Source organism: Phyllobates terribilis, unplaced genomic scaffold (assembly GCF_046119375.1).
Source record: "Phyllobates terribilis strain yellow unplaced genomic scaffold, ASM4611937v1 Scaffold_1__5_contigs__length_1240528914, whole genome shotgun sequence".
NCBI lineage: Eukaryota > Metazoa > Chordata > Amphibia > Anura > Dendrobatidae > Phyllobates > Phyllobates terribilis.
The window spans coordinates 358,137,555-358,163,602 of NW_027362761.1; the positions used below are offsets into that span (position 1 = coordinate 358,137,555).

The following is a 26,048-nucleotide window of genomic DNA, read 5'->3' on the forward strand; positions in this document are numbered from 1 at the left end:
TTCTAGCTACTGATGGGTGGAGGGGGTCACATTGCACAGATCCCAACCATCAAAGTATTTCATAACTGGAAGTCACCTTCTATCATTCATCTGCCTCCAATTTATCAGCATTATATTAATATTCACAGTGCAGCTGTAGCTAAGCAGTATATCTTACCACAATGACGTGAGTTACTGTTGAAAGTGTAGTATCTCCAGCCATCAGAGTACGCAAGAGATCTCCATTAGTGCAAAAGGTGAGGAGCGTCTTTGGAGAAACCCTATTTAAGAGAAAGCAAAATATTTTTTTAATTTAAATGTTTTAAACAGAACAATTTATGAAATTATTTTTTATATATTGTAATAATGTACAGTACAGACCTTCTCATTTAAAGATTTTTCTGTATTTTCATGACTATGAAAATTGTACATTTACACTGAAGGCATCAAAACTATGAATTAACACATGTGGAATTATATACTTAACAAAAAAGTGTGAAACAACTGAAAATATATCTTATATTCTAGGTTCTTCAAAGTAGCCACCTTTTGCTTTGATGACTGCTTTGCACACTCTTGGTATTCTCTTGATGAGCTTCAAGAGGTAGTCACCGGAAATGGTTTTCACTTCACAGGTGTGCCCTGTCAGGTTTAATAAGTGGGATTTCTTGCCTTATAAATGGGGTGGGACCATCAGTTGTGTTGTGCAGAAGTCTGGTGGATACACAGCTGATAGTCCTACTGAATAGACTGTTAGAATTTGTATTATGGCAAGAAAAAAGCAGCTAAGTAAAGAAAAACGAGTGGCCATCATTACTTTAAGAAATGAAGGTCAGTCAGTCCGAAAAAATGGGAAAACTTTGAAAGTGTCCCCAAGTGCAGTTGCAAAAACCATCAAGCGCTACAAAGAAATTGGCTCACATGAGGACCGCCCCAGGAAAGGAAGACCAAGAGTCACCTCTGCTTCTGAGGATAAGTTTATCCGAGTCACCAGCTTCAGAAATCGCAGGTTAACAGCAGCTCAGATTAGAGACCAGGTCAATGCCACACAGAGTTCTAGCAGCAGACACATGTCTTCAATAACTGTTAATAGGAGACTTTGTGCAGCAGGCTTTCATGGTAAAATGGCTGCTAGGAAACCACTGCTAAGGACAGACAACAAGCAAAAGAGACTTGTTTGGGCTAAAGAACACAAGAAATGGACATTAGACCAGTGGAAATCTGTGCTTTGGTCTGATGAGTCCAAATTTGAGATCTTTGGTTCCAACCACCGTGTTTTTGTGCGACGCAGAAAAGGTGAACGGATGGACTTTACATGTCTGGTTCCCACCGTGAAGCATGGGGGAGGAGGTGTGATGGTGTGGGGGGTGCTTTGCTGGTGACAGTGTTGGGGATTTATTCAAAATTGAAGGCATACTGAACCAGCATGGCTACCACAGCATCTTGCAGCAGCATGCTATTCCATCCGGTTTGCGTTTAGTTGGACCATCATTTATTTTTCAACAGGACAATGACTCCAAACACACCTCCAGGCTGTGTAAGGGCTATTTGACCAAGAAGGAGAGTGATGGGGTGCTACGCCAGATGACCTTGCCTCCACAGTCACCAGACCTGAACCATATCGAGATGGTTTGGGGTGAGCTGGAAAGAAGAGTGAAGGCAAAAGGGCCAACAAGTGCTATGCATCTCTGGGAACTCCTTCAAGATTGTTGGAAGACCATTTCCGGTGACTACCTCTTGATTTTTAAAGATAATGCCAAGAGTGTGCAAAGCAGTCATCAAAGCCAAAGGTGGCTACTTTGAAGAACCTAGAATATAAGACATATTTTCAGTTGTTTCACACATTTTTGGTACGTATATAATTCCACATGTGTTAATTCATAGTTTTGATGCCTTCAGTGTGAATGTACAATTTTCATAGTCATGGAAATACAGAAAAATCTTTAAATGAGAAGGTGTGTCCAAACTTTTGGTCTGTATCGTATACCTTGTGGTGTCAATAATTCCAGACGTTCTACAACTCCATTTAGACACCATTTAACCTGTTGCTGAAGGAAATCTTTATTTTTTTTATCTTGGTCAAATCATTATGTAGCTCCCACTCATATAATCCAAAAATATCTGTAACCCATCACATCCTGGACTCCACAAGACCGCTGAAGGCATCCTGTGATATCTGCCTTTAAGATAATAGCAGAAGATCCTTTAGGTCTTGTAAGTTATGAGGTGTGGCCTGTTATGCACACGCCCGGACTGACTGGCGTGCGCGGGTGTTGTGGTTCCACTGGACCATGAACCGGAGAGTGCCTGGAGGGGCGTGACTAAGTATCTGGCCGATCCGACCAAGATGGCACGACGGCATACGACGCCAGTGCACCAGGGAGAAACCGGGCAGAGGGACCAGGTGCTACTCCAGGTCAAACTCCGGACACGGGGGTTGACCCACACAGGGATTACTGGAACAGGCTGGTTAGGCTGGCGCACAGACTGGAGGGTATAGGCAGGCACGACTGGTATGCAGGCAGGCGGGTAAAGGCAAGCGCAGCTAGAGTGCAGACAGGGAGGCACTAGCAGGTAGGAACACAGGCGGGATAGGACCCAGTACACACTGGGACTCAGGAACAATACAGGCAGAGGGGTACAGGCAAGCACAGCTAGAGTGCAGACAGGGAGGCACTAGCAGGTAGGAACACAGGCGGGATAGGACCCAGTACACACTGGGACTCAGGAACAGGCAGGTTAGGCTGGCACAGACTGGTGGATGTAAGCAAACACAGCAGGTATGCAGATGGGTGGATACAGGCGAGTATGCAGGCAGGGAGGTACTGGCCGAAAGGACGGGCTGGAGCACAGAAAGGTTAAGACCCAGTACAGACTGGGTCACAGAACCGCAGATGCGGTAGACAACCACAGCAGAGAGGGAACGCCTGAAGCGGTGGGCAAGAACAGAGCAGGACGGGGCTGCAGGAGCAGCGAGCACAAGCAGGGCAGGACAGGACTGCCGGAGCAGCGGGCAGAAGCAGGGCAGGACAGGACTGCCGGAGCAGCGGGCAGAAGCAGGGCAGGACAGGACTGCCGGAGCAGCGGGCAGAAGCAGGGCAGGACAGGACTGCCGGAGCAGCGGGCAGAAGCAGGGCAGGACAGGACTGCCGGAGCAGCGGGCAGAAGCAGGGCAGGACAGGACTGCCGGAGCAGCGGGCAGAAGCAGGGCAGGACAGGACTGCCGGAGCAGCGGGCAGAAGCAGGGCAGGACAGGACTGCCGGAGCAGTGAGCAAAAGGGTCAGAGCGGAGCAAGGCTGCCGGAGCAGTGAGCAAAAGGGTCAGAGCGGAGCAAGGCTGCGGAGCAGTGAGCAAGGAGTCAGAGCAGGCTAGAACCGCCGGAGCGGTAAGCAAAGGAGTCAGAGCAGACTAGAACCGCCGGAGCGGTGAGCAAAGGAGTCAGAGCAGGCTAGGCTGAGTAGGGGGGACAGGGCTCTGTTCACACGGAACAGACAGGAAGGGAAAGGCAGAGCCAGACACCCACAGGGTACTAGCAGAGAAGTAGCGAGTGGACCACAAACTCACAAACGGGAGTACAGAGACAACAAGCAGGAGTTAGGTACGAGTTCAGACTCTGCAGAAAAAGGAAGGGAACGGACATAGAGGCAAAACAGGTAAAGGATAGGAGAGAGTTCAGACTGGAACTGAGTGTACGGAGGAGACCGACACTGCAGCGGAATACAGGAGCGGGTCTGGGAATACGGCCCCCAGAGAGGCAGGACGAACAGGCAAGGAGCGTGTTCAGACAGGACAGACAAGATACAGGAGCGGGTCTAGGTAATCAGCCCCTAGAAGGCGGGAGGAACAGGCTAGGAGCGTGTTCAGACAGGTCAGACAAGATACAGGAACGGGTCTAGGTAATCGGCCCCTAGAAGGCAGGAGGAACAGGCTAGGAGCGTGTTCAGACAGGCCTGGAAATACAGCCTCCAGGATAGGCAGACAAGAGAACACAGAACGGGACCTGGCACCTTCAGAGTGCAAGCACACACTGAATGAAACACTATGCTCAGGCAGGAATAGATGGGAGCAGCTGAGCTATATACCAGGTGACAGACAGCAATAGGCTGAGGACGCACAAGGGGTGTGACCCACAGCAGGTACAAAAAGCAGGAAGTGATCGGGCGCCGCCCTTAAGCAGCAGAAACAGACACAAACAGACAGCATGGAGGGAAGCCAGAGAGACATTCTGGACTGGAGATCAAGTGCGCGCTCTTGCACAGTGGGAGATGGACCACCATGCAAGGACGCCGCCAGGTATGTTACAGTACCCCCCCCCCTTACGCCCCCTCTTCTTCAGGCCTGCCAGAATCTTCCGCAGGGAATTCGAGGACCAGTCGTTCACTTCAAGGAGATCACTTCCACTGTCCACAGGAAAAACTGGTCTCATCTGGTTAGCTAGGATGCTACCTCCTATCCAGCCATCCTCAGCAACAGACGAAACGGGTGGAGTACCAGGAACAGCACACAAGGAAGTCTCTCTCCACATATTTTCAGGTGGCACCCCAGAGGGTACAGGAGACAACTGGAAGTCCTTCACCGGGTTGGAGGGGGACAGAGACTTGGGGGTAATCTCTGCTTCGAGGTACATCTTGTCAAGCTCACAGGAAGAAATAGACGGGTTATCAGGTACATAATGAGGAAAAGTCACTGTCTCTTTGTTATCTGGTGGTACCCCGGAGGATTCAGGAAACAACTGGAGGTCCTCCGCCGGGTCAGAAGAGTGCAGAGGCTCAGAGAAAACATCTGCTTCAGAGTACACTAGGTCGGACTCACTGGACGAAGCAGGCGAGGTATCGGGTACCGAGTATAAGAAAGTCTCTGTCCATTCACCACCAGATGGCACCCCGAAGGGTTCTGGAGACAACTGGCGGTCCTCCGCCTGGTCAGAAGGGTGTAGAGACTCACGGGTAACCTCTGCTTCAGAGTACACTAGGTTGGACTCACTGGACGAAGCGAGCGAGGTATCAGGTACAGAGTAAAGGAGAGTCTCTGTCCTTTCGCTACCAGGTAGCACCCCGAAGGGTTCTGGAGACAACTGGAGGTCCTCCGCCTGGTCGGAGGGGTGTAGAGACTCGGGAGTAACCTCTGCTTCGGAGTACACTAGGTTGGACTCACTGGACGAAGCGAGCGAGGTATCAGGTACAGAGTATAGGAGAGTCTCTGTCCTTTCGCTACCAGGTAGCACCCCGAAGGGTTCTGGAGACAACTGGAGGTCCTCCGCCTGGTCGGAGGGGTGTAGAGACTCGGGGGTAACTACCACTTTGGGGTACCGATTGTCAGGCTCACAGGACGAAGCGGACAAAGTATCGAGTACCGAGTGTAGAGAAGTCTCTCTCCATTTGTCATCGAGTGGTATCCCGGAGGATTCAGGAGGCAACAGGGGGTCCTCCGCCAGGTAGTAGAGGTGCACAGACTCAGAGGTAACCACAGCTTTGGAGCATCCTTGGACATGCACACCGGTTAAAGTGGGTGAAGCATCTGATGCCGGGTGCAGGAAGTTCTCCTGTGTGGAGTCTGGATGGGCAGAAGTCTCTTCGGGCAGGAGAACCGGAGCACTACCCACGCACATTACCCGTTGGGGCTTCTCCGGGATACAGGGAGATGAAGCTTCAGTAGGGACTTCAAGGTTGGGGTCAGGAGGTCTCAGGGAGGACAGACCCTGGCGTGACGGCTTGCCTCTACGTCTAGCACGTCTGGACTGCCTCTTGAGGTTGGGAGATGTATTCCGGAAAGCGTAGTCACCCTGTGAAGATTCTGGGTGGACAGTAGTCTCATTGGGCTGGAGGACTATTGCGCTACCCACACACATTACCCATCGGGGCTGCTCCGGGATATTGGGAGGTGAAGCTTCAGCAGGAGCCTCCGGGTTAGGATCATCGAAGACCATTAGAAAGGCCACCAGGAAGGCCATTAGGTCCAGGAGGATCGGATCCTGTGTTTCATATAGGGGGTTGATCCATTCCAAGGCATCACCCGCCAGGTAAGACATAATGAATGCCACCTTAACCCGATCGGTGGGAAAACATAGAGGGTAGAACTTGAAGTGTAGCATGCATTGCTCCACAAATGCACAACTTTGTCTTGGATCCCCATAGTAACGTGGCGGATCCGCAGGAACGAGAGCAGATAGATCCATCTGGACGGGTGCGTAATTCGCCTGGAACTCAGCTGAGAAAAAAAAAAATAAATAAATTTTATTTATTTATTTTTAATGCATGTATTCGCTGGAAAACTTCTCAGAGAGCGAAGGCCGTGGGGCTCAACGGGAACCATGGCCTGAGCATGCTGTTATGCACACGCCCGGACTGACTGGCGTGTGCGGGTGTTGTGGTTCCACTGGACCATGAACCGGAGAGTGCCTGGAGGGGCGTGACTAAGTATCTGGCCGATGCGACCAAGATGGCACGACGGCATACGACGCCAGTGCACCAGGGAGAAACCGGGCAGAGGGACCAGGTGCTACTCCAGGTCAAACTCCGGACACGGGGGTTGACCCACACAGGGATTACTGGAACAGGCTGGTTAGGCTGGCGCACAGACTGGAGGGTATAGGCAGGCACGACTGGTATGCAGGCAGGCGGGTAAAGGCAAGCGCAGCTAGAGTGCAGACAGGGAGGCACTAGCAGGTAGGAACACAGGCGGGATAGGACCCAGTACACACTGGGACTCAGGAACAATACAGGCAGAGGGGTACAGGCAAGCACAGCTAGAGTGCAGACAGGGAGGCACTAGCAGGTAGGAACACAGGCGGGATAGGACCCAGTACACACTGGGACTCAGGAACAGGCAGGTTAGGCTGGCACAGACTGGTGGATGTAAGCAAACACGGCAGGTATGCAGATGGGTGGATACAGGCGAGTATGCAGGCAGGGAGGTACTGGCCGAAAGGACGGGCTGGAGCACAGAAAGGTTAAGACCCAGTACAGACTGGGTCACAGAACCGCAGATGCGGTAGACAACCACAGCAGAGAGGGAACGCCTGAAGCGGTGGGCAAGAACAGAGCAGGACGGGGCTGCAGGAGCAGCGAGCACAAGCAGGGCAGGACAGGACTGCCGGAGCAGCGGGCAGAAGCAGGGCAGGACAGGACTGCCGGAGCAGCGGGCAGAAGCAGGGCAGGACAGGACTGCCGGAGCAGCGGGCAGAAGCAGGGCAGGACAGGACTGCCGGAGCAGCGGGCAGAAGCAGGGCAGGACAGGACTGCCGGAGCAGCGGGCAGAAGCAGGGCAGGACAGGACTGCCGGAGCAGCGGGCAGAAGCAGGGCAGGACAGGACTGCCGGAGCAGTGAGCAAAAGGGTCAGAGCGGAGCAAGGCTGCCGGAGCAGTGAGCAAAAGGGTCAGAGCGGAGCAAGGCTGCGGAGCAGTGAGCAAGGAGTCAGAGCAGGCTAGAACCGCCGGAGCGGTAAGCAAAGGAGTCAGAGCAGACTAGAACCGCCGGAGCGGTGAGCAAAGGAGTCAGAGCAGGCTAGGCTGAGTAGGGGGGACAGGGCTCTGTTCACACGGAACAGACAGGAAGGGAAAGGCAGAGCCAGACACCCACAGGGTACTAGCAGAGAAGTAGCGAGTGGACCACAAACTCACAAACGGGAGTACAGAGACAACAAGCAGGAGTTAGGTACGAGTTCAGACTCTGCAGAAAAAGGAAGGGAACGGACATAGAGGCAAAACAGGTAAAGGATAGGAGAGAGTTCAGACTGGAACTGAGTGTACGGAGGAGACCGACACTGCAGCGGAATACAGGAGCGGGTCTGGGAATACGGTCCCCAGAGAGGCAGGACGAACAGGCAAGGAGCGTGTTCAGACAGGACAGACAAGATACAGGAGCGGGTCTAGGTAATCAGCCCCTAGAAGGCGGGAGGAACAGGCTAGGAGCGTGTTCAGACAGGTCAGACAAGATACAGGAACGGGTCTAGGTAATCGGCCCCTAGAAGGCAGGAGGAACAGGCTAGGAGCGTGTTCAGACAGGCCTGGAAATACAGCCTCCAGGATAGGCAGACAAGAGAACACAGAACGGGAAGTGGCACCTTCAGAGTGCAAGCACACACTGAATGAAACACTATGCTCAGGCAGGAATAGATGGGAGCAGCTGAGCTATATACCAGGTGACAGACAGCAATAGGCTGAGGACGCACAAGGGGTGTGACCCACAGCAGGTACAAAAAGCAGGAAGTGATCGGGCGCCGCCCTTAAGCAGCAGAAACAGACACAAACAGACAGCATGGAGGGAAGCCAGAGAGACATTCTGGACTGGAGATCAAGTGCGCGCTCTTGCACAGTGGGAGATGGACCACCATGCAAGGACGCCGCCAGGTATGTTACATGGCCTTCAGGATTCAGCTTTGTTTTCCAGCATATTTGGCAGCTGCTCACTCAAAATGACATTAAAGTAATTTGGAGGCCAAGACAACAACCCAAACTTTTTGTCATAACCTTCAAACTATTCCCGAACAAAGGCTGCAGTGTGGCAAGGTGCCTTATCCTGCTGAAACAGGCAACTTCTACTAGGCAACACCACTGTCATGTGCTTGGCCTGCCATCATGTTTGGGTATATGGAACATGTCAACATAAACATGAGTGCAAGGACCCAAAGGTTTCCAGTGAAATACAAGCAGAGCATCACACTGCCTCCACCAGCGTGCCTTCTTCATGTACTCCATCTTTATTGCAGGTAAGCAAAGCACACACCTGGTCATCCACATTATGTAAAAGAAAAGGTGATTCATCAAACCAGACACCTTATTCTATAACATCATGGTCCAAATTTGACGCGAATTTTCTCATTGCAGACACTTGTCAGCATGAGCACAGGTTGTTCTTCCTTGAACCACTACAAGCTGGGAATACCCCACATTTAGGAAATGCCAGTCCTCTAGTCATTGTGATTTGGCCTTTGTTAAAGCCGCTAAAATCTTTATCATTCCCCACTTTTACTGTTTCCAGGACATCAACTTCAAGAACGTGCTGCGTTTTACAGTTGGTACGGAAAGTATTCAGACCCCTTTAAATTTTTCACTCTTTGTTTCATTGCAGCCATTTGGTAAATTCTAAAAGGTTCATTTTTTTTTTCATTAAAGTACACTCTGCACCCCATCTTGACTGAAAAAAAAAACGAGAAATGTAGAAATTTTTGCAAATTTATTAAAAAAGAAAAACTAAAATATCACATGGTCATAAGTATTCAGACCCTTTGCTCAGTATTGAGTAGAAGCACCCTTTTGAGCTAGTACAGCCATGAGTCTTCTTGGGAATGATGCAACAAGTTTTTCACACCTGGATTTGGGGATCCTCTGCCATTCTTCCTTGAAGATTCTCTCCAGTTCCGTCAGGTTGGATGGTGAACGTTTGTATACAGGCATTTTCAGGTCTCTTCAGAGATGTTCAATTGGGTTTAGGTCAAGGGTCTAGCTGGGCCAGTCAAGAATGGTCACAGAGTTGTTCTGAAGCCACTCCTTTGTTATTTTAACTGTGTAGCTAGGGTCATTGTCTTGTTGGAAGGTGAACCTTTGGCCAAGTTTGAGGTCCAGAGCACTCTGGAAGAGGTTTTCATCCAGGATATCTCTGTACTGTACTTGGCCGCATTCATGTTTCCTTCAATTGCAACCAGTCGTCCTGTCCATGCAGCTGAAAAACACCTCCATAGCATGATGCCACCACCACCATGTTTCACTGTTGGGATTGTATTGGGCAGGTGATCAGCAGTGCCTCGTTTTCTCCACATATACTGCTTAGAATTATCACCAAAAAGTTCTATCTTCGTCTCATCAGACCAGAGAATCTTATTTCTCATAGTCTGGGAGTCCTTCATGTGTTTTTGAGCAAACTCTATGTGGGTTTTCATATCTCTTGCACTGAGGAGAAGCTTCCGTTGTGCCACTCAACCATAAAGGCCCGACTGGTGGAGGGCTGCAGTGATAGTTGACTTTGTGGAACTTTCTCCCATCTCCCTACTGCATCTCTGGAGCTCAGCCACAGTGATCTTGGGGTTCTCCTTTACCTCTCTCACCAAGGCTCTTCTCCCACGATTGCTCAGTTTGGCTGGACGGCCAGGTTTAGGAAGACTTCTGGTGGTCCCAAACTTCTTCCATTTAAGGATTATGGAGGCCACTGTGCTCTTCGGAACCTTGAGTAATGCAGAAATTCTTTTGTAACCTTGGCCAGATCTGTTCCTTGCCACAATTCTGTCTCTGAGCTCCTTGGGCAGTTCCTTTGAGCTCATGATTCTCATTTGGTCTGACATGCACTGTGAGCTGTGAGGTCTTATATAGACAGGTGTGTGTCTTTCCAAATCAAGTCCTATCAGTTTAATTAAACACAGCTGGACTCCAATGAAGGAGTAGAACCATCTCAAGGAGGATCACAAGGAAATGGACAGCATGTGCGTTAAATATGAGTGTCTGAGCAAAGGTCTGAATAGTTATGACCATGTGATATTTCAGTTTTTCTTTCTTAATAAATTTGCAAAAATTTCTACATTTCTGTTTTTTTCAGTCAAAATAAGGTGCAGAGTGTACTTTAATGATAAAAAATATGAACTTTTTAGAATTTACCATATGGCTGCAATGAAAAAGAGAAAAATTTAAAGGGGTCTGAATACTTTCCGTACCCACTGTATATGCCTTCCCTTGACACATACCCTTGTAACAACATAATGAATGCTATTCATTTCAGCTGTTAGTAGTTTACGAGGAGATCACACTTTCAGGTTTTTCAAAGTAGTTTTAAATTCCAAAACCAAGAGCGGATTAAAAAATAAAGTGGTCTTGGTCTTTCCTTCATACCGAGCTGTTGTGTCCAACAAAAAAGGCTGACTTCACAAGGGCAAACAGATGTTGCAGATTTTGGCTACCAATTACATTTTTATACTTGGTCAGGTTCTGTTTGAATTTCATTTTTATAGGCTTCAAAAACTCTAGCCTTGCAGTGGATTGCAATGAAATCAGGTTTGGCTGAGTTATAATTTAGGACTAGTCTTAGAAAATTAGTGAAGTAATGGAACATACCGGCTCTCTAAACGAATCTGGTAACCAATGGTTTGATCAATTTTCTCTCCCCTTTCAGCAGCAACCCTTTCAGCAACAGCAATTGCTGGCACTGGACTGCTTGACTGTGTGCATGGCATTATGAAGTCTGAAGACTACCAACAAATTTTGCAGCATAATGTAGGGCCCAGTGTGAGAAAGCTGGATCTCCCTCAGAGGTCATGGGTCTTCCAGCAGGACAATGACCCAAAACACACTTCCAAAAGCACTATAAAATGGTTTGAGAGAAAGCACTGGAGACTTATAACGTGGCCAGCAATGAGTCCAGACCTGAATCCCATAGAACACCTGTGGAGAGATCTCAAAATGGCAGTTTGGAGAAGACACCCTTCAAATATCAGGGACCTGGAGCAGTTTGCCAAAGAAGAATGGTCTACAATTCCAGCAGAGCATTGTAAGAAACTCATTGATGGTTACCGGAAGTGGTTGTTCGCAGTTATTTTGGCTAAAGGTTGTGCAACCAAGTATTAGGCTGAGGGTGCCAATACTTTTGTCTGGCCCATTTTTGGAGTTTTGTGTGAAATGATCAATGATTTGATTTTTGCTTCATTCTCTTTTGTGTTTTTTCCTTGCAAGCAAATTAAATGAAGATAATAATACCAAAGAATTTGTGATTGCAATCATTTTCAGGAAGAAAAGGAGTATTATCTGACAGAATTGCAAGGGTGCCAATATTTTGGCCACCACTGTATGTATTTTTCATTTAGTTCACATACTGTGCCCCACATATGGTCAAAAAGGCCTTTAGGAGGCATTTCAATAAATATTTTTTTTCTTATTTACCCTGTAACTGGGGTTAGTACATTAGCCCCAGTTATAGTAGAAATGCAGCCTCCTGGCTGCTTATCAGAGCCGACTGGGTCTCCTAGGACCCAGCAGCACCTAAGCCCTCCTTACACCCAACGAACAAATGACCTGACCACTGGTTCCTGAGGAAGAAATGCAGTTAGTGCTGTGTATACACTGATATGGAAGGTATAGTCGGTAATAAACCATCTGAGCCGCCTTCTCTATGGGAAGTCTGGCTGTCTCTGGCAGGTCGGTCCCCGCTTCTGCAGCTGCATGATCGTGTGCAGTGCACTGCAATGCAGCAACATATGGGAGCGTCACTGCAGAGTCTAACGCAGACCGCCAGAACATTTATCGTCTATAGGCAGTTCGGAAGTACTTAAAGATCTGCAGAAATAAACAAACTCAATAACCAGGATATCAGATGAGCCCTACAAATCTGCAGCATATATACATTGGGTGCAAATTAAGGACACAGCGAACACCATAGTTAGGAGAATAAAATATATAAACATAGAGGCCGAAATTATGCTGGTAGATAATAATCTGACTCTGCCAGTAACACGACTTGATGGGCGATAATAGTAAGATGTCAATGTAAGCGAACTATCGTAGGCTTTCATAAGAATGATTGTGCACAGAATTGTTCATTCTTCGCGGTTTCTATTACCATCAGCAGCACTTATTGAGCCAGTATAGATTACATATTATTTAATTTTTGAGATCAGAGACCAAATGAACCTGATTCACCAGGACTTTCTGTAATATGTACATTAATTTAAAGAAGTAAATTAGCTCTCCTCCAGAAGGAAAGAAACCCTCTAGTGCCACCTGTACTTTGCTATTCTCTAAAGGTGGCACTAGATAGAAAGTCTTCTTTCTGGAGGGAAGACTATTTGAATTGCCTGAAACATTTTCTACACCAGCTGGATCCGAAACAGGAGAACTAGTATTTCCTGAAGGAAGGGAGAGTAAAATAAGATTATTATACTGTAGATGAAGAACACTAGCTATAATGGAAGCATGAAACGAACAGTAGTGGGGATTAATAATCTGCAAGAGAGAGACTATGTTGAAGCGCATTAAAAACATGTCTAAAGTTTGCAGCTATATGCTGTACAGTCATGGCCAAAAGTTTTGAGAATGACACCAAAATTATATTTTCACATGATCTGCTGGCCTCTGGTTTTTATTAGTGTTTGTCTGATGTTTAGATCACACACAGAAATATAATTGCAATCATATTATGAGTACCAATAGGTTATATTGACAGTTAGAATGAGTTAATGCAGCAAGTCAATATTTGCAGTGTTGCCCCTTCTTCTTCAAGACCTCTGTAATTCTCCCTGGCATGCTCTCAATCAACTTTTGGACCAAATCCTGACTGATAGCAGTCGATTCTTGCATAATCAATGCTTGCATTTTGCCATAATTTGTTGGTTTTTGTTTGTCCACCCGTCTCTTGATGATTGACCACAAGTTCTCAATGGGATTAAGATCTGGGGAGTTTCCAGGCCATGGACCCAAAATCTCTATGTTTTGTTCCATGAGCCATTTAGTTATCACCTTTGCTTTATGGCAAGGTGCTCCATCATGCTGGAAAAGGCATTGTTGTGCGCCAAACTGCTCTTGGACGGTTGGGAGAAGTTGCTCTTGGAGGACATTCTGGTACCATTCTTTATTCATGGCTGTGTTTTTAGGCAAGACTGTGAGTGAGCCGATTCCCTTGGCTGAGAAGCAACCCCACACATGAATGGTTTCAGGATGCTTTACAGTTGGCATGAGACAAGACTGGTGGTAGCGCTCACCTCTTCTTCTCCGAATAAGCTGTTTTCCAGATGTCCCAAACAATCTAAAAGGGGATTCATCAGAGAAAATTACTTTGCCCCAGTCCTCAGCAGTCCACTCCCTGTACCTTTTGCAGAATATCAGTCGGTCCCTGATGTTTTTTCTGGAGAGAAGTGGCTTCTTTGCTGCCCTCATTGAAACCAGTCCTTGCTCAAAGAGTCTCCGCCTCACAGTGCGTGCAGAAGCACTCACACCAGCCTGCTGCCATTCCTGAGCAAGCTCGGCACTGCTGGTAGTCCGATCCCGCAGCTGAAACAGTTTTAAGATACGGTCCTGGCGCTTGCTGGTCTTTCTTGGGCGCCCTGGAGCCTTTTTGACAACAATGGAAGCTCTCTCCTTGAAGTTCTTGATGATGCGATAGATTGTTGACTGAGGTGCAATCTTTGTAGCTGCGATACTCTTCCCTGTTAGGCCATTTTTGTGCAGTGCAATGATGGCTGCACGTGTTTCTTTAGAGATAACCATTGTTAACTGAAGAGAAACAATGATACCAAGAACCAGCCTCCTTTTAAAGTGTCCAGTGATGTCATTCTTACTTAATCATGACTGATTGATCCATTAACACAGGTGTGGGTGTTGATGAGGACAGGGCTGGTGATCAATCACTAAAACGATGTTAGCTGCTCCTTTTAAGGCAGGACTGCAATGATGTTGAAATGTGTTTTGGGGGTTAAAGTTCATTTTCTGGGCAAATATTGACTTTGCAAGTACAGTAATTGCTGTTAAGCTGATCACTCTTTGACATTCAGGAGTATATGCAAATTGCCATTACAAAAAATGAAGCAGTAAACTTTGGAAAAATTACTATTTGTCTCATTCTCAATACTTTTGGCCATGACTGTATACTTAATTTTTATAATGGGATTCAATGCCAATGCATGCCACGTTATACCTATGCAGTGGAATATATGTTAGGAAAATCCTGTCAATGTGTATGAAAGTGAAAAATGATGTGACAACTGAGCCTTACTGTGAATGCTAAAAAAGCTGGAGGCTGGCGATATATTACATTTACAGCCCTTCACCTCTCCTGAATGAAGACCACTATCTACATCCTTTTTCTAGCTACTGATGGGTGGAGGGGGTCACATTGCACAGATCCCAACCATCAAAGTATTTCATAACTGGAAGTCACCTTCTATCATTCATCTGCCTCCAATTTATCAGCATTATATTAATATTCACAGTGCAGCTGTAGCTAAGCAGTATATCTTACCACAATGACGTGAGTTACTGTTGAAAGTGTAGTATCTCCAGCCATCAGAGTACGCAAGAGATCTCCATTAGTGCAAAAGGTGAGGAGCGTCTTTGGAGAAACCCTATTTAAGAGAAAGCAAAATATTTTTTTAATTTAAATGTTTTAAACAGAACAATTTATGAAATTATTTTTTATATATTGTAGTAATGTACAGTACAGACCTTCTCATTTAAAGATTTTTCTGTATTTTCATGACTATGAAAATTGTACATTTACACTGAAGGCATCAAAACTATGAATTAACACATGTGGAATTATATACTTAACAAAAAAGTGTGAAACAACTGAAAATATATCTTATATTCTAGGTTCTTCAAAGTAGCCACCTTTTGCTTTGATGACTGCTTTGCACACTCTTGGTATTCTCTTGATGAGCTTCAAGAGGTAGTCACCGGAAATGGTTTTCACTTCACAGGTGTGCCCTGTCAGGTTTAATAAGTGGGATTTCTTGCCTTATAAATGGGGTGGGACCAACAGTTGTGTTGTGCAGAAGTCTGGTGGATACACAGCTGATAGTCCTACTGAATAGACTGTTAGAATTTGTATTATGGCAAGAAAAAAGCAGCTAAGTAAAGAAAAACGAGTGGCCATCATTACTTTAAGAAATGAAGGTCAGTCAGTCCGAAAAAATGGGAAAACTTTGAAAGTGTCCCCAAGTGCAGTTGCAAAAACCATCAAGCGCTACAAAGAAATTGGCTCACATGAGGACCGCCCCAGGAAAGGAAGACCAAGAGTCACCTCTGCTTCTGAGGATAAGTTTATCCGAGTCACCAGCTTCAGAAATCGCAGGTTAACAGCAGCTCAGATTAGAGACCAGGTCAATGCCACACAGAGTTCTAGCAGCAGACACATGTCTTCAATAACTGTTAAGAGGAGACTTTGTGCAGCAGGCTTTCATGGTAAAATGGCTGCTAGGAAACCACTGCTAAGGACAGACAACAAGCAAAAGAGACTTGTTTGGGCTAATGAACACAAGAAATGGACATTAGACCAGTGGAAATCTGTGCTTTGGTCTGATGAGTCCAAATTTGAGATCTTTGGTTCCAACCACCGTGTTTTTGTGCGACGCAGAGAAGGTGAACGGATGGACTTTACATGTCTGGTTCCCACCGTGAAGCATGGGGGAGGAGGTGTGATGGTGTGGGGGGTGCTTTGCTGGTGACAGTGTTGGGGATTTATTCAAAATTGAAGGCATACTGAACCAGCATGGCTACCACAGCATCTTGCAGCAGCATGCTATTCCATCCGGTTTGCGTTTAGTTGGACCATCATTTATTTTTCAACAGGACAATGACTCCAAACACACCTCCAGGCTGTGTAAGGGCTATTTGACCAAGGAGGAGAGTGATGGGGTGCTACGCCAGATGACCTTGCCTCCACAGTCACCAGACCTGAACCATATCGAGATGGTTTGGGGTGAGCTGGAAAGAAGAGTGAAGGCAAAAGGGCCAACAAGTGCTATGCATCTCTGGGAACTCCTTCAAGATTGTTGGAAGACCATTTCCGGTGACTACCTCTTGATTTTTAAAGATAATGCCAAGAGTGTGCAAAGCAGTCATCAAAGCAAAAGGTGGCTACTTTGAAGAACCTAGAATATAAGACATATTTTCAGTTGTTTCACACATTTTTGGTACGTATATAATTCCACATGTGTTAATTCATAGTTTTGATGCCTTCAGTGTGAATGTACAATTTTCATAGTCATGGAAATACAGAAAAATCTTTAAATGAGAAGGTGTGTCCAAACTTTTGGTCTGTATCGTATACCTTGTGGTGTCAATAATTCCAGACGTTCTACAACTCCATTTAGACACCATTTAACCTGTTGCTGAAGGAAATCTTTATTTTTTTTATCTTGGTCAAATCATTATGTAGCTCCCACTCATATAATCCAAAAATATCTGTAACCCATCACATCCTGGACTCCACAAGACCGCTGAAGGCATCCTGTGATATCTGCCTTTAAGATAATAGCAGAAGATCCTTTAGGTCTTGTAAGTTATGAGGTGTGGCCTTCAGGATTCAGCTTTGTTTTCCAGCATATTTGGCAGCTGCTCACTCAAAATGACATTAAAGTAATTTGGAGGCCAAGACAACAACCCAAACTTTTTGTCATAACCTTCAAACTATTCCCGAACAAAGGCTGCAGTGTGGCAAGGTGCCTTATCCTGCTGAAACAGGCAACTTCTACTAGGCAACACCACTGTCATGTGCTTGGCCTGCCATCATGTTTGGGTATATGGAACATGTCAACATAAACATGAGTGCAAGGACCCAAAGGTTTCCAGTGAAATACAAGCAGAGCATCACACTGCCTCCACCAGCGTACCGTCTTCATGTACTCCATCTTTATTGCAGGTAAGCAAAGCACACACCTGGTCATCCACATTATGTAAAAGAAAAGGTGATTCATCAAACCAGACACCTTATTCTATAACATCATGGTCCAAATTTGACGCGAATTTTCTCATTGCAGACACTTGTCAGCATGAGCACAGGTTGTTCTTCCCTGAACCACTACAAGCTGGGAATACCCCACATTTAGGAAATGCCAGTCCTCTAGTCATTGTGATTTGGCCTTTGTTAAAGCCGCTAAAATCTTTATCATTCCCCACTTTTACTGTTTCCAGGACATCAACTTCAAGAACGTGCTGCGTTTTACAGTTGGTACGGAAAGTATTCAGACCCCTTTAAATTTTTCACTCTTTGTTTCATTGCAGCCATTTGGTAAATTCTAAAAGGTTCATTTTTTTTTTCATTAAAGTACACTCTGCACCCCATCTTGACTGAAAAAAAAAAAGAGAAATGTAGAAATTTTTGCAAATTTATTAAAAAAGAAAAACTAAAATATCACATGGTCATAAGTATTCAGACCCTTTGCTCAGTATTGAGTAGAAGCACCCTTTTGAGCTAGTACAGCCATGAGTCTTCTTGGGAATGATGCAACAAGTTTTTCACACCTGGATTTGGGGATCCTCTGCCATTCTTCCTTGAAGATTCTCTCCAGTTCCGTCAGGTTGGATGGTGAACGTTTGTATACAGGCATTTTCAGGTCTCTTCAGAGATGCTCAATTGGGTTTAGGTCAAGGGTCTAGCTGGGCCAGTCAAGAATGGTCACAGAGTTGTTCTGAAGCCACTCCTTTGTTATTTTAACTGTGTACCTAGGGTCATTGTCTTGTTGGAAGGTGAACCTTTGGCCAAGTTTGAGGTCCAGAGCACTCTGGAAGAGGTTTTCATCCAGGATATCTCTGTACTGTACTTGGCCGCATTCATGTTTCCTTCAATTGCAACCAGTCGTCCTGTCCATGCAGCTGAAAAACACCTCCATAGCATGATGCCACCACCACCATGTTTCACTGTTGGGATTGTATTGGGCAGGTGATCAGCAGTGCCTCGTTTTCTCCAGATATACTGCTTAGAATTATCACCAAAAAGTTCTATCTTCGTCTCATCAGACCAGAGAATCTTATTTCTCATAGTCTGGGAGTCCTTCATGTGTTTTTGAGCAAACTCTATGTGGGTTTTCATATCTCTTGCACTGAGGAGAAGCTTCCGTTGTGCCACTCAACCATAAAGGCCCGACTGGTGGAGGGCTGCAGTGATAGTGGACTTTGTGGAACTTTCTCCCATCTCCCTACTGCATCTCTGGAGCTCAGCCACAGTGATCTTGGGGTTCTCCTTTACCTCTCTCACCAAGGCTCTTCTCCCACGATTGCTCAGTGGCTGGACGGCCAGGTTTAGGAAGACTTCTGGTGGTCCCAAACTTCTTCCATTTAAGGATTATGGAGGCCACTGTGCTCTTCGGAACCTTGAGTAATGCAGAAATTCTTTTGTAACCTTGGCCAGATCTGTTCCTTGCCACAATTCTGTCTCTGAGCTCCTTGGGCAGTTCCTTTGAGCTCATGATTCTCATTTGGTCTGACATGCACTGTGAGCTGTGAGGTCTTATATAGACAGGTGTGTGTCTTTCCAAATCAAGTCCTATCAGTTTAATTAAACACAGCTGGACTCCAATGAAGGAGTAGAACCATCTCAAGGAGGATCACAAGGAAATGGACAGCATGTGCGTTAAATATGAGTGTCTGAGCAAAGGTCTGAATAGTTATGACCATGTGATATTTCAGTTTTTCTTTCTTAATAAATTTGCAAAAATTTCTACATTTCTGTTTTTTTCAGTCAAAATAAGGTGCAGAGTGTACTTTAATGATAAAAAAAATGAACTTTTTAGAATTTACCATATGGCTGCAATGAAAAAGAGAAAAATTTAAAGGGGTCTGAATACTTTCCGTACCCACTGTATATGCCTTCCCTTGACACATACCCTTGTAACAACATAATGAATGCTATTCATTTCAGCTGTTAGTAGTTTACGAGGAGATCACACTTTCAGGTTTTTCAAAGTAGTTTTAAATTCCAAAACCAAGAGCGGATTAAAAAATAAAGTGGTCTTGCTCTTTCCTTCATACCGAGCTGTTGTGTCCAACAAAAAAGGCTGACTTCACAAGGGCAAACAGATGTTGCAGATTTTGGCTACCAATTACATTTTTATACTTGGTCAGGTTCTGTTTGAATTTCATTTTTATAGGCTTCAAAAACTCTAGCCTTGCAGTGGATTGCAATGAAATCAGGTTTGGCTGAGTTATAATTTAGGACTAGTCTTAGAAAATTAGTGAAGTAATGAACATACCGGCTCTCTAAACGAATCTGGTAACCAATGGTTTGACCAATTTTCTCTCCCCTTTCAGCAGCAACCCTTTCAGCAACAGCAATTGCAGCCAGGCGCCTCGGCTGGGTGCAGAAGATTCGACAAGCAGTTCCATTTCTGTAGCAATCATCAAGAAGGAACTGGGAAATCTTACAGACAAAACATTTAGAGGAAGAAGTCACATCAAGACAAAAAAGTGGTCACTGTGCTAAATAATAAACACAATAACAAATACTAAACAAAATGAACCTGTGTGTCGCCCCCAACCACACCTGCAGTTTTAAAGGTAGGGTGTCACCGCCCTGGGCGATATCAGACCTCTACTATGGGCATACAGGTGATAGAAAAGTAAATCTATACTTACCTGTATGGCCCATAGCAGAGGTCTGATTGCAGAGAAATCTGATTTTATAAAGTCTGTTTTCCAGAGGCTTGGCATCCGGGGGACGCCAAGCAAACCCCTCCTATCTGCTTACTATTCCCCTAAATCGCCGCCTGTGTGCTAAATTACCATATTCACCCCCTCCCCTGCTCGTCACAGGGACCTGTGACATGCCCTGCTCTGCCTCCCCTCCCACGCATGCGCAAAGCACCACTCCCATGGAGCGCGCTTTATTTCCCTCCGGCCCCGTTTGGCTGTGTACTGCCAGCGGAGTTGAAGTCTCAGTGACTCACTGTCGATTGCGCAATACAAGGCTGCAGCGCAGTACGCAGCCAAACGGGGCCGGAGGGAAACAGAGCGCGCTCCATGGGAGCGGTGCTTTGCGCATGCGTGGGAGGGGAGGCAGAGCAGGGCAGGTCACAGGGCCCTGTGACATGCAGGGGAGGGGGGGAATATGGTAATTTAGCACAGAGGCAGCGATTTAGGGGAATAGTAAGCAGATAGGAGGGGTTTGCTTGGTGTCCCGCAGATGCCAAGCCTCTGGAAAACAGATTTTATAAAACCAGATATCTGCAATCAGACCTCTAATATGGGCCATACAGAGAACAAAAGAGGAGAAAAAACTTTGAAAAACATCCAAATGTAGGAAAAATAAATACTTTATTGACAAAAAGAAAACACAAATGGATCACAATAAGTATATTAAAAACACAAAAGGAGGGTAAAGGGATGTGAGGACAGAGGCAATTGGCTGGCATGGATGGAAAAAGCCTCATAAGTGACACATGAGCAAAAAGTACAGACAAAGTTCTTTTGTAACCAGTGATTAATAATCAACAGTAGAGGTGGAATAGTTAAGACCTAATAACAGGTTTGCAAATATATTTATAATCAACATGCCAGATACAAAACAGTATTGGAACCTTATTGGTATAACATAATTGGGGTTTATCAAAAAAAACCTCAACAATCACAAAAAAAGGTCATCTTAATCCAACATGGATAAAACATGTATCAGAATAAATTGCTCCAACCTCAATTGTTATAAGCAGAGGTAAGTATTCTCAGGGTCTATGAAAAAACACCAGTGATAGCGGTATGTGGGTGCCATACTTAGTGTGGGCGCTAGAAGTTTTACCCAACAGGATAGCTGCATACGTAAAAAGCGCAAATGTACAGCGTTTTACCCAGGGGGGGGGGGAATAGTGGATGAATGAATTCCAGGGTCATAGATAGATGTTGGTAAAGCTGTCACAAGAGACCGTAGCGTAATCCATATTGCAGCAGCAAATCACACCATGTGGGTCTCATACTTGCAGAGCCGACAGGAAGCCAATGCCTCGTGCTCACACACCGCCCTCTGCCCTACGCGCGTTTCGGCTGGGAATGCCTTCGTCAGGGGGTGGTGAATGACGGGAGTGCAGGGAATTAAAAGGCAGCAATGGCCAATGACAGGTGGGGGAGTGTGTGTGAGGAACCAATCACTGCGGGAGGGCGTGGTATGACGCGTGTCAAGCGCCGCCCCACCGCCGCATCCACAGCAACCGCGTCATGCAGCTGCCGGCAACACGCCCTCCTGCAGTGATTGGTTCCTCACACACACTCCCCCACCTGTCATTGGCCATTGCTGCCTTTTAATTCCCTGCACTCCCGTCATTCACCACCCCCTGACGAAGGCATTCCCAGCCGAAACGCGCGTAGGGCAGAGGGCGGTGTGTGAGCACGAGGCATTGGCTTCCTGTCGGCACTGTAAGTATGAGACCCACATGGTGTGATTTGCTGCTGCAATATGGATTACGATACTTTCTCTTGTGACAGCTTTACCAACATCTATCTATCACCCTGGAATTCATTCATCCACTATTCCCTTTTTTTTTTTTTTCCCCTGGGTAAAACGCTGTACATTTGCGCTTTTTACATATGCAGCTATCCTGTTGGGTACAACTTCTAGAGCCCACACATACCGCCATCACTGGTGTTTTTTCATAGACCCTGAGAATACTTACCTCTGCTGATAACAATTGAGGTTGGAGCAATTTATTCTGATACATGTTTTATCCATGTTGGATTAAGATGACCTTTTTTCGTGATTGTTGAGGTTTTTTTGATCAACCCCAATTATGTTATACCAATAAGGTTCCAATACTGTTTTGTATCTGGCATGTTGATTATAAATATATTTGCAAACCTGTCATTAGGTCTTAACTACTCCACCTCTACTGTTGATTATTAATCACTGGTTACAAAAGAACTTTGTCTGTACTTTTTGCTCATGTGTCACTTATGAGGTTTTTTCCATCCATGCCAGCCAATTGCCTCTGTCCTCACATCCCTTTACCCTCATTTTGTTGCACACTGATTCCCAGGACGTTGAACAGCGGCCATGACCATAATCTCTGGGGCTAGATGAGAGACTGAAGAACTGTCTCTTACCTGACAGCATCTGTGGCTACTTTTAATTAGCCAGCCTGTGCAATATCACATATGAGTCACTGGACAGAGTCCTGCAAATCAATTAGCACCAACTCTAATGCTTAAGGTTGAACATGTTGAGTTTCCACATGCACTATCCATTTACTCACAAGGGCGATAAGTCCCAGCTGAGAACGCATGCATGCTTGTCAGTTCATACATGCTAAGCGGATTTATGGCAGATAGAAAAGAATAGCTTTGCCTACACTGATTGAAGAAATCATTTTCGGCCAAAGTTATTGAAGCCATCCTTTAAGTTGCAGTGTCCAGAAACGCTAAAAATAAATTACGTAACTGCTAACAAGAAAACCCACAAGATATATCAATACATGGATGCTAATAATTTTAGAATATTTTTGTATGCCTGTACCCTAAGGTTATTTAGATTTTTCAATGAAAAATGTATGTCCTACCTGGGTGGTTTTTCCTGATCCTGTTTCTCCAACAATCAGAACAACTTTATTTTCCTTAATAATCTGAACAACTTCCTCTTGCTTTTCAAATACTGGTAAAGACTGACGGAAAGAGTCAAAGTCAGATTCCCCTCTTCTCACAGGGACTTGGGGGATGCCATTGTTTAACCGACCACTGGTTTTGTTCATTTCACGGCTCTCTACAAACAATAATTAAAAATTCATAAATCTGGCAAACTCCACCAGATATGGCCCCAAACTAAATCCATAACCCAAGAAGATTCCTTTCAAAATCATATGTTCAGGGCTTACCTCTATTATGCACAGCTTCACAGAGTTCACATAACTACCGCATTTTAAGGACTACAAGACACACTTTTTTCTTCCAAAATTTTGGAGGAAAGTGTGGGGGGGGGGGCATTTTATAGTCCGGATGTACGGTCCGGCTGTGGATGGTGTGGGGGGAGCGGCAGAGGCGGAACAGCGGGTCACAGGAGACAGGAGCCGCCTGCTGCAGCTAACACTGTGCCCGCTGTTAAAGAGAATGAATATTCACTGCTCCCCACACCCATGGGAGTGGAGAGCAGTAAATATTCATTCTCTTAATAGCAGACACTTGTGATCACCGAGCCGCTGCAGGAGCCGCGGCTGAGGCTGAGGCTACCACTGTGCGCGCTAATAAGGAAAAATAATATTCACTGCCCCCAAAGCCCTTAGTCCCGGCATGGAGAGCAGTGAATATTCCAGCAGCTGACCTCAGCGTGTGAGGGTGCATGGCAGTGACGTTATGCGCTGCTCACAAGGTGAGATCACCAGCTGGCAGAAGAGCAGGATGCAGCGCTGGAGCAGAGAGGAGGTGAGTAGAATCCTTAATTTTTTTTTGGTGTGTGTGTGCAGCGTGATGGAGATGGGGGTGCCATGCATACCAGGATGGGGGTGCCATGCATACCAGGATGGGGATGGGGGCCACACATAATAGGAAGGGGGGGGGGCATATATATCAGGATGTGGCATATATATATATATATATATATATATATATATATATATATATATATATATATATATATATATATACAGTACAGACCAAAAGTTTGGACACACCTTCTCATTTAAAGATTTTTCTGTATTTTCATAACTATGAAAATTGTACATTCACACTGAAGGCATCAAAACTATGTATTAACACATGTGGAATTATATACTTAACAAAAAAAGTGTGAAACAACTGAAAATAAGTCTTATATTCTAGGTTCTTCAAAGTAGCCACCTTTTGCTTTGATGACTGCTGTTTGGGCGCAAGGGAAGGAGCGCCATTTGACTTTTTGATTGTAAAATTTGCTTAAATAATTAGCGGACGCCATGTTTCGTTTGGAGAGCCCCTGTGTGCCTAAACATTGGAGCTCCCCTACAAGTGACCCCATTTTGGAAACTAGACCCCCCAAGGCACCTATCTAGATGCATAGTGAGCACTTTTTTATTCTTACGGATTAATTTGTGAAGCACCTGGGGGTTCCAAGTGCTCACTATGCATCTAGATAGGTGCCTTGGGGGGTCTAGTTTCCAAAATGGGGTCACTTGTGGGGGAGCTCCAATGTTTAGGCACACAGGGGCTTTCGCAACATGGTGTCCGCTAACAATTTGAGCCGATTTTCCATTCAATTTGTTAGCGGACACCATGTCGCGTTTGGAGAGCCCCTGTGTGCCTAAACATTGGAACTCCCCCACAAGTGACCCCATTTTGGAAACTAGACCCCCCAAGGCACCTATCTAGATGCATAGTGAGCACTTGGAACCCCCAGGTGCTTCACAAATTGATTCGTAAAAATGAAAAAGTGGAAAAAAAAACACTTTATTTTTTACGGATTAATTTGTGTAGCATCGGCGTCTCTGCCCCTTGCTAGGCAGAGACGCCGTTCCTCTCACCTCCCCGCTCCTGGCGCGGCGTCCTCCAGCGCTTCTCTCCCCGCTGCTGCCGGCGCGCGCTCTTTCCCCGGCAGTGTGCTTAGGGCGAGCGTGCGCTCCCCCTCTCTTAAAGGTACCGCGCGCGCCGTCCTAAGGAGTCCCCGGCCAATTGCCGGAGGACCTCCCATTTATAAGGCACCTCCTTCAAAATGGAGGTGCCCGAGCAAAGTTGTTTGCACAGTGTCTGATCTTTGCTTCAGCCCTCAGGTCCCGCTGCTAGCCTGACTCCTCGTCCTGCCTGCCAGCCTGTTATCTGCCCGTTACCTGCCGAGCCTGCCAGCCCGCTCACCTGGAGCGCTCACCTGTTACCTGCCTGTTACCTGCCCTGTCTGCCAGTCCGCTCACCTGGGAGCATCCGCCTGTTACCTGCTGTGTCCGTCAGCCTGCTCACCTGGGAGCGCCCACCAGTTACCAGCCAGTTACCTGCCTCGTCTGTCTGCGCGCTCACTTGGGAGCATCTGCCTGTTACCTGCTGTGTATGTCAGCCTGCTCACCTGGGAGCGTCCACCAGTTACCTGCTTCGTCTGTCTGCCCGCTCACCTGGAGCACCCGCCTGTTTCCTGCCTGCCTGCCTGGAGACCCTGCCGTCACTTGCTGTGACCACCTTCCTGGTAAACCTAAAGACTGCTACTTGCCCTGCTTTCCCGAACTGTGACCACCTGTCAGCTACCAGAGACTTCCGCCTGCTTGCCGTATCCATCCGCCATACCGGTCAGTCCCAGCCATCTGACCCGTGGGAGCCACCTGCTCTCTTACAAGGTCGTCCCCAGAGTAGCACCTGGTCCCTCAGCCCAGATCCTCCCTGGTCACGGTGTCGTTAGCTGCCATTAGACCAAGGTCGGTTCGGGTGGATACTTAGTCACGCCCCTCTGGGTCCCTCCTTGCACCTCGGCACAGAGGTTCCACCACCCGGACCCGTAACAGTTTGCTCGGGCCATGGAACCCGGTGGCACCCAAGCTCCCTCGCTCTCTGACCTATACCATGAAGTCTCCCGTCAGAGATCCCAGCAGGAGTCCATCCTGAACCACCTGCGGAATGTCAACTCCAGCCTGGACACACTGGCTGCTCCACCACCAACCACCGCTAGTTGCACCACTCGCACCCCGGCAGCGCCGCTGCCCACCAATACCATGGCATCCTGCTCCGGACCCCGGCTT

At 46.5% G+C, this 26,048-nt stretch overlaps 2 protein-coding genes across 2 annotated transcripts in view; both read right to left on the bottom strand.

Moving 5' to 3' along the window:
* LOC141261667 (3'-5' RNA helicase YTHDC2-like) overlaps window positions 1-11,098 on the bottom strand; it is a 42,097-nt gene extending 30,999 nt beyond the window's left edge. The window contains exons 1-2 of the mRNA XM_073676232.1: window positions 11,020-11,098; window positions 158-260 (exon numbers count right to left, since the gene is read on the bottom strand). Coding sequence (XP_073532333.1) covers window positions 158-202 — 45 coding nt within the window. The 5' untranslated portion in view covers window positions 203-260; window positions 11,020-11,098. The remainder of the gene's footprint in view (window positions 1-157; window positions 261-11,019) is intronic.
* Window positions 11,099-12,764: 1,666 nt separating this feature from the next.
* Window positions 12,765-26,048, bottom strand: part of LOC141264686 (3'-5' RNA helicase YTHDC2-like) — a 69,143-nt gene continuing 55,859 nt past the window's right edge. The window contains exons 3-6 of the mRNA XM_073676974.1: window positions 22,926-23,125; window positions 19,641-19,807; window positions 14,912-15,014; window positions 12,765-12,803 (exon numbers count right to left, since the gene is read on the bottom strand). Of these exons, the coding sequence (XP_073533075.1) occupies window positions 12,765-12,803; window positions 14,912-15,014; window positions 19,641-19,807; window positions 22,926-23,125 (509 nt within the window). The remainder of the gene's footprint in view (window positions 12,804-14,911; window positions 15,015-19,640; window positions 19,808-22,925; window positions 23,126-26,048) is intronic.